This window comes from Arachis hypogaea, chromosome 11 (genome assembly GCF_003086295.3).
Source record: "Arachis hypogaea cultivar Tifrunner chromosome 11, arahy.Tifrunner.gnm2.J5K5, whole genome shotgun sequence".
Lineage (NCBI taxonomy): Eukaryota > Viridiplantae > Streptophyta > Magnoliopsida > Fabales > Fabaceae > Arachis > Arachis hypogaea.
In genome coordinates this window covers 127544130-127556617 of record NC_092046.1, presented here as the reverse complement: position 1 = coordinate 127556617, position 12488 = coordinate 127544130, and the positions used below count along the sequence as shown (strand labels likewise).

The 12488-nt window shown below is 36.7% G+C and overlaps 1 protein-coding gene across 1 annotated transcript; it reads right to left on the bottom strand.

The window, feature by feature from the left end:
• Nucleotides 1-7979: 7979 nt before the first annotated feature.
• LOC140176198 (uncharacterized) lies at nucleotides 7980-9430 on the bottom strand. The gene is made up of 3 exons (XM_072206106.1): nucleotides 9279-9430; nucleotides 8429-8843; nucleotides 7980-8231 (listed from the first exon to the last, which is right to left on the bottom strand). Exons 1-3 carry the CDS (start codon nucleotides 9428-9430, stop codon nucleotides 7980-7982), a joined length of 819 nt encoding a protein of 272 aa, XP_072062207.1.
• Between the last annotated feature and the right edge of the window lie 3058 nt (nucleotides 9431-12488).

Genomic DNA, 12488 nt, shown 5'->3' with positions numbered 1-12488 from the left:
TGGAAAGGAATTTGCTTGCTCCTCTTCCTGTGACTTGATAATCGAATGCACATATTTCTCTACATTTTTGACACTCGTCTTTATATCATGTAAGAATTCTTTCATGAGAAACTCAAGATCTGATGGTATTTGAGATGAATAAGGAGGAGGTGATGGTTCTTGATAAGAATAAGAAGGAGATGATGATTCTTGATAAGAGTAAAAAGAGGATGGTTCTTGGTAAGAATAAGTAGATGGTGGCTCTTGATATGAGTAGAAAAATGATGGTCCTTGGTATGTATATGGAGATGGTGGTTCTTGATATGAATAGGGAGGTGGTGGCTCTTGATAGTTGGAACATGGAGCACTGAAGTGTCTTGATTTTGACCTTGCCAACCAAAATTTGGGTAGTTCCCTCATTCATAATGATATAAATCACTACTCGGGTGTGAGTAGTAACCCATATGATCTCTCTCCATTATTTTTCCTTAGCACAAAACACCAAATAAGATTTAACGCATCATGTGGTAAACAGGAAAGCAAAGAAGAAAGAACAGAATTCTAAAAAATAAAACTAACTAGGAAACACCAAACTTAATTTCAGAAATTAAGAAAAAAATATTAATGCTATTTATTTATTTATTTAAAATATTCTTTTTTTAAATTAAAAACAGAAATAAAATAAACTAATAAAATATAAAAAGAAAAAAGAGAAAAAAAATAATGAAAAAAACAGAATGAAAATAAAAGAAATTAAAATTAAAAAGAAAAGTAAAAAAAAACAAACGGACTAAGGCTCTAAAAAAAATTTCAAAAGTTAAAAGAAGTAAAAAAAAAAATTAAAACGGGTACAGGGTGGGAAACGAAAACGAGAAAAACAAAATAAAGAAAAAAATTGAAAAATAAAAATTAATGATGCTAAAATAAAACTAACTAAAAGAAAAAAATATTTATAAAGAAAAAAAAATAATATTAATTATTTATATTTTTTTTTGTTTTTTTTTTCGAAAATAATAAAACGAAATTTAAATAAAATTAAAACCAAAACGCCTAATCTAAGCAATCAAACAACTAATAGTTGTTAATCACAGTCAATCCCCGGCAATGGCGCCAAAAACTTGGTGCGGATTTTATAACCCACAGACTTACCGGAAAGTGCACCGGGTCGTACCAAGTAATATCTTACATGAGTAAGGGTCGATCCCACAAGGATTGATGGATTAAGCAAAAATAGTGTTTGATAGGATTAGTTAGACAAACAGAAAATAGTGTTTGGAAGTTCAAAAGCATTAAACAGTAAATTAAGAATTTCAGAAAGCAAGCAGCAAATGAGTTGTGAAATATATATGGGAAAACAGTTAAGGCTTCAGAGTTATCTATTTTCTGGATTGACTTTTCTTATTAACTATTTTAATCATGCAAGATTTAATTCATGGCAAACTATTTGTGACTAGACCCTAATTCCTTAGACCTTCCTAGTCTCCTCTAAAATTCATCAACTGCCAATTCCTTAGTCAATTAATTCCAATTAGAAGCTACATGATCAAATTCCAGTTTATATGCCACAAAAACTCTAATTACCCGAAAATAAAAGAATTATATGTCACGTATCCCGTTAAATCCAGATAATTAAAATTTAGGAGAATATGTTTTCAAGCTGTTGTTCAAGTAAAGAGCTTTTCCAAGTTATACAAGAACTCAAATAGAAAGAGGGTCATACTTCCGTTCCACCCAAATTCATAAGATAAAGAGAGAAAACAATTCTTAAATTATAAATTCAGACATGAATTAAAATAGAAAAAGCAATAAAAATCAATCCATACAAATAGACAGAGCTCCTAACCTTAACAATGGAGGATTAGTTGCTCATGGTTCAGAGTAGAAAATAAGGATTCTAATAAAATGTATTTTGGTAGTCTGGAATGATGTTGTGTTCGGGGGTGATATAATGTTGAGCTGGAATCCCCCTATTTATATCTAATCCTAATAAATTTAAAATCTATCTTCTAAAACTAAAAAATAATATCTTTTCCTATTTTTAAACTTTGAATTTAAATTAGAATTAATTATAGCAATCAGCAAATCTTCAATTGATGGATGGGGACCACTTGGCTTCACTAGGATCCACGCCTAACTTGGGCTTTAGTGCACCTAACTTGAGAAATCTCAAGTTAGGCGCAGCCTTGGCAGTGAGTTCGGAGAAGAAGTATGGACTATTATATATCGTTGGAAAGCTCTAAAAGTTAGCTTTCCAACGCCACTAAAATCATGTCCATTGGACCCTTGTAGCTCGAGTTATTCAGGTTTGAGTGCAGAGAGGTCAGGGTTGACAACATCATTCGCCTTCATCTCTTCTTCTGCAGAAACTCCATCAAATCCAGCTGAATACTACCTAAAATAAATAGAATTGCACAAGACTCAAAGTAGCATCTATAGTGGCTAAAAGATAATTAATTCTTGATTAAACTCAACAATTTAAATGCAAATTCACTAGGAAAAGATAGAAAAGATGCTCACGCATCACTTGCTCCCAGTTGATGTTTGAGATCCTGGGGTAGACGCAAGAATTGTGGTTTTGTCCTGCTTGCTCCCAGTTGATGTTTGAGCTTTTGTGGTAGACGCAAGGATTGTGGTTTTATCTTGCTTGCTCACAATTAGAATGTTGTCCATCCATCACAAGATGTGGCCGAACACTTAGGCTATGTTTGGTTGGAAGGAAAAAAATAGAGAGGAAGAAAATAGAAAGGAAAGAAAGAAAAGGAAAGAAATTGAGTGGGTTTTTATTTTCCTTAGATGTGTTTGGATGAAAGGAAAATAAGAAGGAAAGAAATATTATAAAAAGATAATTTTACCCTTATATTATAAATTATATAATAAAGGGGTAATATTGGAAGTAGAGAGAGATTTAGTTTTCTCTCCATTTTCTTTCCATTATTGGAGGAAAAAAAATTGGTGGGTCCCACCAATATTTTTTCATCCATTTCCTTCTTCTCCCATTTCTCTCATCAACCAAACAAAGGAAAATAACTATTTTCCTTCCTATTTCTTTCCCTCCCTTTTCCTTCCTCCCATTTTCACTTCAAACAAACACACTCTTAGACCTTCCCGGATGTTCTCCCATGATATTGATATATGATTATGAGCTCAGGGATGCGCGCACGTAGGGACTGTCCAAGGTTCACTATCAGACATGTTAGGCTTGGCTGTATAACTGACAGATGATATCATAGGTCATAGGGAAAGCATACATCATTTGCCTTTGATTGAATTGTTTGGGATTGCTACTTGTCTTGGCTTGTTTAATTATGTATATTAAGTGACTATATGCTAATTGCTTTACCTGAATTCACTTGTGTATTACTTGTTCGTCTTGCTTGTGTTTGAATATCTGAGAGGTCCCTCATGCAGGTGTCACTTGATGCTAAGTGTTGTTCTATTTTGAGTTTGGAGAGTTGTGAAGACAATGATAAAAGTGAATTAGACTAGAATCCTTCATGATAGTTGTCTAATTACGACTTAGTGAGAATCTAGGATGGAAAGATTGTTGTATGGGAGATTAAGATTGCTTAGAGAGTTCCTGTTACCTTATATTGTATTTATTTGGCATTTTTACCGTACTGAAAACCCATGGGTCGGGGGTTCTCATTCCGTATATATTCCTTGTTTTTGATATGCAGGTCCTGGTGCTTCGCAATGAGCTGGAGTTCGTCTGGAAGACGGCGAAGTTTCTTTTGAATTCTGTTTTGTATTTTGTTTAGAATCTCTCCCCCTTATTTTCGAAAACTTTGATGATGTATATGTATATATTTTCTTCTGAAACCTTGCCTATAGAGGCTTTGATGTATTTTGGGAGAGATAAGATCTGTTATCAACTATTTTATTATGTTGTAACCCTAGCCGACTTAAACTTCGCAGGTCGTGACTAGTGGCTATCATACATATGTTTATATATATATTCTGTCTTTATTATATTCTTCCTTTAAGTTTCCATTTTACCTCGTTCTTCCGAATTGAACGCGCTATTCTTCCATACATGTGTGTTTACGCTCATGATTTCCTTTTACTCATCTTCAGGCTTCTCGTTTAAATTTTTTTTTCTAACTATATATGTATTCTAACTCCACCTTGAGTCGTACCACCTTATTATCATTGACTTACTTGAATATAAGGATTTGATTGTTAGGGTGTTACACGTCTGCCACACACCATCATTGAGAAAGAGATCATGAATCTTATTTATGTAACACCTCGTTACCCTAAGCCTTACCTCTAGCCGTAAAGCAAGGGATAACAAAGTGCCATGACAGTTCTAAAGCTTATAATATATAATATATATCCAATAATTCATATAACTAGAATCTTGATGAAGGAATAAAGCTCAAAGTCGCATAAAGCGGAATTACAAAACGCGAAGCGTTCACACACGATGACTAAACGTATAGGCACGGACAGAACAAGACATAATATATATAAAACCTTGTAGGTAGCTTCAATATACACAAGGTAATAATTAAAGTAAACAAGATATATATATATATATATATATATATATATATATATATATATATATATATATATATATGATATACAAAAAGAGGACTAGTCACAGCCTGCGAAGTTTAGGTCGGCTAGCCAAATTGAATACAACATAATTTTGAAGTTTAAAACAGCAACAACATATCTCTCAAAGTTTTCAGGAATAAAGCCTCTAAGGAAACAAAGTTAAATATACAAAAGGTGAGAGAATACTACAACAAAAGTAATGTAGAATAAAACCTAAGAAAGATCATTCTCTGCTCTGTCACCATGTCCGCAAACTCACGATGGTGGGTTGCGACCAGCATCTGAAAAATAACAACAATATATGGTATGAGAACCAGAGGTTCTCAATATGGTAACAATACCAATACATAAGATGTAAGGCCCCAGGACGCTAAAGACAATCATAGAACTTCACATCAAACAGAGATTCAAGCTTAACGAGATAATTAAATTAAACCATAAACCGTAAATAGGGTTATCTAAATTTAGGGAATTTCTAACTAATACTAATCACACCGCTGTATCCCACAACCTTCATCATCCTAACCCTCGTGCGATCCCATCACCACCACCTTCCGATCCTCGTAAATGCCAGACAATCACAAGTATATGCAAATAAGTAATACATAGGTAATATTCAGGTATAGCAAGTAATTCAAGGAGCAAGTAGGCATATTATATATTTAGGCAAACTGCAAGTAATCAAAGCAAACAAGCACATAAGAGATGCATATGATGAATGCCTATCCTATTGGCTGTGATATCACATGTCGATTATAGTGCCAAACCGGACACAAAATCCGGTCGGTAACTCACGGATTAGTCTCTCTATTGCGCATACTCAGGAGGAATAATTCCGAGAGATGAGTGCCCTACCACCTTCTCCTTTCAGAGGAAAACGTTCCGAGGGAGAATGTCCTACCACCTTCCTCTGGATGCCGCATGATTCCGTGGGTTAGTACCCTACTACCTTGCAACCAAAGAGAATGTGAATGGAAACCCAGCTTCAAACCTTACATCTCAACGTAGGCGGGAGACTGCCACAAATCCTACGCCGGTACCGCTACCTCGACAAACGGGAGACTGCCACAACCCTTGCCCAAGGCGCATAGCGACTTACCAAAACAATGCATGTCATGTGAGTAGGAGACTGCCACAGTCTCTACGATGGAGAATAATGCATGTCACAATCACATAGTCCATCTTAAAGGCCACTGCTCATAGCAAACTTCCGTTCATACTCATTCCATTAATCATAATCATTCAATTTCAAGTTCCAATCTCATCATCCATCACCAATATCTCCAGTTCATCATCAATCCGGCTCCCCATTAGTTCACAAGACAAATCCACCCAACTGGCATACCAAGCCTAAGTCACCGTCTTCTAACTCATACATAAATTACCAATTTAGCTCACTAACCCATCTCTGTTAGTCTTAAGGTCTAATTACTAGTTAGTAATTTAAACAGTATATAAAGAAGTTTGAAAGGCTAGAGAACCCTTGAAAGCAAAAGAAAAACCATTTTTCAGCAAAATAAGGGATGTGCGTACGCACGCCAAGTAAAACAGCATCTGTGCGTACGCACGCCCCTCTGTGCGTACGCACACAACAAGTTTTGGACCATACCGCGTACGCATGAATAGGCCGCATATGCAAGAATGCCTGGCAGAGGTGCACGTCCGCGTATAGGGGTGCCCGCGTACGCATGCACCTCAGTTTGCAGAAAAATGTCAAGTTGCAAAATTTTCAATTTTAAACACCAAACTTTAAACGTTCATAACTTCCTCTACAAAGCTCTATTTTCCTCAAACTTTATATTATTTTAAAGCTCTTGAAATCATCTTTAATTTAAGATAAAAACCAATCAATTTTGAAAACTAAGGCTCAAGTTATGATCCGCCAAAGTTCACCAAAAATCAAGTTTTACACAAAACATCAAAGTTGTCTAATTTTCAAATTCCATAACCAAAACATATCCAAACATCATAAAACACTACCACACACTATACCTTACCATTCCATTGTACTTCCATCACTTTCACACCTAATTCACTCAATCTTTCCACCATAAATCAACACAAATCCATAATTCCCAACTCAAGATCTCAATCATCAATAATTTGCATAATTTACTCATCATAAACATCATTCATCATATCTCACCATAAATCCTCATAATTATCATTATTCAATCTCAATCTCCATAATCAACAGCATTCACTAACAACAACATCATAATTCATCAATCACCATAATCATAAACAACACCAATACTCATCATATTATCATCATAATTCATATATTACACATTCCAACACTCCATATCATCCTCCTCATCATCAAACATAAATTCACATATAATAAATCTTGCACCAACATCATTCAAACCTATCTTAGAGTCTACTAGCCTAAGTGTCATGAAACATTATATATTACATAAAGGAAACCGAAACCATACCTTGGCCGATTCCCACAATGCACCAAATACCAAAACGAAGCCACCAAGCTCGATCCAAAAGCCTCAAACCAACTCCAACAAACACCAAAACTCAATCTAACATCATACAACAAACCAACATCAAACCTAGGGTTCACAAAAACAACTAAACATAAGGGTTTAGGGAGACCTTACCTTACTCAATGAAATTAGAGGCAAAACCCAACAATATTCCAATGCTAGATCACCCCTAAACAAACAAAACCATGAAAATCTCAATCTAACAAAGCCACAACTCGAATTTGTCAAAGAATAGAAAATTGGAGCCTGGGATTCGAGTTGCTTACCAATTTTTTAGATAGAAATAAAGAGCTCGACAAGAGCTTCGCGTGACCACAAACACCTGGTCAATCGGAGCTCCGTAGTTATGGCCAAAAGAAGAAGAAGGTGAATAGTGCAAACCCTCACCTCCACTCTTCTCACTTCAGCAGCGCCCCTTTCTTGTTTTAGGGCTACAAATGAGCTGAAATGCTCATTACTTGTGTTTATATTTGTTGGGTTTGGGTCCAACTTGGGCTCGATCCAATCCGTTAGCGTTTTAGGTCCGTTTGGCCCATTTTGGGCCAAAACCTTTAAGATTAGTGCCTGGTTTTTAATTCTAAATTATTTTTGTCCTTTCAAAAAAATAAATTCAATTTTCAAAATATTATTTTTCTCAACACACGGTACCAGTCAGACTAGAGCCAGTATTGCTAGCTTAAGTGCCAGTACGGATTTTTACAAAGTTTTTCTATAAAAGATACATTTTCCCACTCAGAAAAATTCATTGAATTCAAATTTTACCTTTTTAGTTTCAAAAGATTATTTCTATATTTTCGAACCTATTCCGGGCAGTTAAAAATTATTATTTTATTAAAACAATTTTACGTGAAATCTCCGGTTCTTACAATTTATCTTCCGCCACACAAGTGTCTGAACATGGAAGAAGCTGGTGTTTTTGTCTCCGAACTTCACCCACTATTCTCTGGATTTTTGAAACCAAAGAAGTTCCTCTAGCACAAGAGTGTTATTATAATCCTCAATCAACTGTTGTTCCTTTTGATGCATGAAACAATCTTCCCTCTCTTCCAAACGCTTCCGAAGATAATTAATTTGATGCTCCAATTCATATTTCCTAACAAAGATGTTACCAAACACTGTAGAATTAAACTCAAAAGAATTCTTCTGCACCTCCGAAAGCTTGCCTGGCACCCTTCTAAAGTCATACCACTAAGATTGTTTCACAATATCTTGGTAACCAGGGTAAGTAGCCAAAGCCACCAAAAAACGGATGGGTATATGTTCCTTTTTGGCTGCAGGTGCCCTTTACAGTGCACTAAGATAGGACAGTGATCATACTATTGTCTATTCAGTATTTCTGCATAGACCTCAGAAAAAAGAGATAACCATCCACTATTAATACAAACCCAGTCAAGCCTTTTTGCCACCTCAATATTATTTTTCACCCCTCCTGTACCAAAAAAACGTCTCCCAATAGTCTTCAAGTCAAATAGAGCACTATCCCCTAAAGACTTGGCAAACTGATCAGCACGTGTACTAAAAAAATGACAACCCTTAGCTTCATGAGAGAAAAGAACCTCATTAAAATCACCGAGGATAATCCAAGGCCCTTGAAAAGATGAAGACTGAGCTACCAAGTAATCCCAAAAAAGACTTCTAGTATTAAGCTTAGGACTACCATAGATACCACTACACCTCCAAAGCACATATTCAAGCCGAACTTCGATTGTGACACACTGATCGCAAGTATAAACCAATTTGTAGCAAGTACCTTGCATTGAAGAAAGGAACCAGATACCACCCTTATGCCCAATTGCCTCTCTATACCCATAGGATAGTAATCGGGTCTTTACCAAAACAGTTTTAAATGTTGAAAGGGAGAATGAGTCTCAACCATAATAAAAAAATAGGTCTAAATTTTCTAATAAGCTCCTTACAATTCACCCAAGCTAACTTATTAGAAGTACCCCTAATATTCCAAACTAAGATATTTAAGCTATCCATTAAATAAAATTGATAAGAGAATATCAAGAAAAAGGTGAAATTAACTTGCACCACCAACCTCAGTAGAAGACTTGTCCCCTGGAACGGAATAACTCGGGCCTCCATGCACTATTGTCTTCTGCTTCATTGATGATGCACATTTATCCGAGCCACAATCGACGAGATCAGTGGTGGCACAGCGGTCTCCATACCTCTTTGAACCCGCTCCTTTTCAGACATTGATGCAATGCCAAACTCTCGGGCCCCACTCACAGAACTAGCGACAGCGCTACTCTCTTCTCTAGTTGAATCACGATTGGACTCTCAAGAACCGGAGCAACCCCCGCCGCGCCTCCACCCGGCCAGTTCTGCAAGGATGCCGGACGCAAACGTTTCCTTATGGAGGGCTTTCTTATCGATGGCATATGGGTAGATGATGGCGCACGCTGCTGGGTTGCCTTATGCCCGATCCAGACTCCCTGCTCCCTGGATCCTCGTGAAATCTAAGGTTTGGGCCTCTGGTGGCCACTCGACCCAGAACAGGTTTGATTAAAACCTTGGGCCTTCATTGTTAAATTGTGGTCTGTAACATCCTTAGTATCAAAATGTCACGCTTCTGCCTGCGCCACTCTAATAGCGAGAAGTATTACGACGACTTCATATACTTAATAATAAAATAGGAGCCTTTGACTTGAAACTGTATCGCTGATTTCTTTGAAAAACCGGAAAAATACTTTATCTTGAAAACAAACAAGCATATACATATATACAAAACTTCTTATAAAAGTAGCTTATAAATATAATATACATAAAAAAAACATACAAACTCCTATCCATCTTACAAGATTATAACAATATAGGCGAGAAAAATCTATAACATGTGTATACAAATAGAAATAACGTATCTAAGAACTTAGCAAAAACTCCGTAAGCTTCCTCATCGGTCCTGAAAAGAGATTTCTGTAGAGGGGTGAGAACATTGTTCTAAAAGGATTCTCAGTAGAGGGTTTAAGAATTGTCATAAGAAGATATGTATAAAGAGAAAAATTGATTTCAAGGCAGTGAATATCATTCAGCCTGTGAATCCTTTAAAAACCAATGGCTAATCATCCAAAACCTTTTCAAAAACCAATATTTAGTTATCCAGAAATCCAAAACCTTTCTTATAAGAAAATCTTAATCAGTTTTCTAGACTGTATGAATGACCAATCTGTTCCAAGTATAAGTTCATTAAATCTTTGCTGAACCAGCTTGATTTTTCATACTTTACTAAAGCATCAATCAGAAACCAGCCACGACCTCCGGTCCAAGCAACTCAATCAAATCATCATATCAGGAAAACAACACCTCAGCTTTACTACCACCAGCATGAGGGATCTTTCAGTTGCACACACATGCAATACAAATAAGGAAATCACAGATAGCATACAAATCAGCAAGTAGGGCAAATAACAGATAAGCATAGTTAAACAAATAGGCAAACCAAAACAATGCACACCCAAGTAAAACATGCAAATGCATATGATGTATGTCTGTCTTATGGCTGATGATATCATCTGTCAGTTATATAGCCAACCCGACATGTCTTGGTAGCTAATCTTGGACAGAAATACTCCATCACAGAGCAAGTGGGCCTGAGTCACAACCCCCTTGCTACTACCCGCTTAACCCAGAACAAGTGGAATAAACTAGGCGGGTGTTTAAAGACTCAACCAGGAGCAAGTGGAATAATCCACTACTACTGCTAGTACCCATGCATCACAATCACTGACCCAGAATAAGTGGGATGAACCACTACTGCTGCTACTGTCCGGGATCTCATTCACTGACTTGGAGCAAGTAGGACGAACCACAATCCTTGCTACTACCCAGGATCTCAATCAAATTAAATTTCATTTTCAAATTCATTCTTAATATCATTCAAAATCATACTTTGAAATCAATCTTCATCATCCTTCCCATTGCATTCATCAATAATTCAAACTTAAAACATAGTGTATTCTTTTCTAAATAAATCAAACTCAAAACGTAATTATTTCCTTAATAACTCAAAATCAAATCAAATATTCCTTAAATCCAAATCTTTTTAAATAACCACTTCAAAAAAACCTCCAACTTTGATAAAAATTTTGCCATCACCTCCTCTAAAACTCAGACTCTGCCACTCTTTTTGGGTCCCATCCAAACATTCTTCAAACCCGTTTTAACCATTTCTAAATAGCAAATCATTTTCAATAACTAAATCATTTCTAAATATCAGCTTCTTTTCGTAAATTAAACCGTTGCCAAATATCAAATTCTTTCCAAATTTGTTTTAAACCAAACTCCGATATCAAATCAGGTTTAATATCAAATCAAATTTCAATATTAAATCTTTTCAAAAATCAACTCATTTCCAAGATCAAACAGAATTCCAATTTAAATCTCTTCTAGTAAATCAAGAAAAAACCAATTCAATAACATCAGTTAACTAATCAGAATTTTCATCTTTCTCAATTGATTAATAAATCATTCAAACAAACATTATCATTCATCCAAAATAACTCAATATAATCCATAAGACTTACAAAATCACAAAAATATATTTTTCGTATTAATATCAACTTGTAACAACTTTTAAGAGTAGAATAAGTTTAAGAAAAGCGCTCCTACCTCGAAAAAGTCAAACCCATAACCAAACGCATCAAAGAAACCATCTTCTCTCTACTCACAATCAGTGACAGCTGCAACCACATCCCCAAACCACTTTCGCAGCAACCACAGCAACTCTAAAAGTGACATGCAATAACCAGAACTCGACCCTACATTACCAAAACTTCAGAATCTCTAACCAAACATAACAGAATACTTATATTCTAGCGGCGAGGGTTTCAGAATAGAGATACCTACAATAACAAAGAAGAACAGTTGAACTGAACGGCAGTAGCTCCGGTGGTGGCTTTGTCGGTTCAGTAGCAGCAGCGGTGGCTCCCTGTCCTCTCTTCCATTCGCGTTTCCTCTCCCTCAGCTTAGTTCGGCGGAGGATTCGACCCCACTAGCGACGGCAAAGGCTTGCATTGAGGACGACGGCAGCAACTAAGGCCCTACGACGGTAATGCAAACAGCTTCGAGATCTCAATGGCGGCAGCACTGGGCAGAGACGACGACGACGTGACTGGCAGTGACAAGCATGGACGGCGGCAATCGTGGAGGCTCGGCGACGAGGCAACGACGTGTGATGATGGCGCTGGCACGGACTCCACAAATGGCGACGACGAGGGTCCTCTCTCTCTCTCTCTCTTGGGCTTGATGGCGACGATGGAGACAAACAACTTGGCGATGATGGCGACAGCTTGACGACGGGGCGAGCTCTCCCCTCAGCTGGCAACGCTCTCCCCTTCCTTTCTCTTTCTCTTATCTGTTGTGTGTGTGTGTGTTTGTGTTGAGAGAGAGAGAGAGAGAGAGAGAGAGAGAGAGAGAGAGAGAGAGAGAGAGAGAGAGTGG

Bases quoted from the DNA above. Each gene is read 5' to 3' on its own strand.
- LOC140176198 (XM_072206106.1), bottom strand. From the start codon at position 9,430: ATGCCATCGATAAGAAAGCCCTCCATAAGGAAACGTTTGCGTCCGGCA. The intron at 8,844-9,278 runs GTGAGTGGGGCC...CTATGGGTATAG, and splicing joins GTAGCGCTGTCGCTAGTTCT to AGAGGCAATTGGGCATAAGG. The intron at 8,232-8,428 runs GTTTGTATTAAT...AAACAATCTTAG, and splicing joins TGGCAAAAAGGCTTGACTGG to TGGTATGACTTTAGAAGGGT.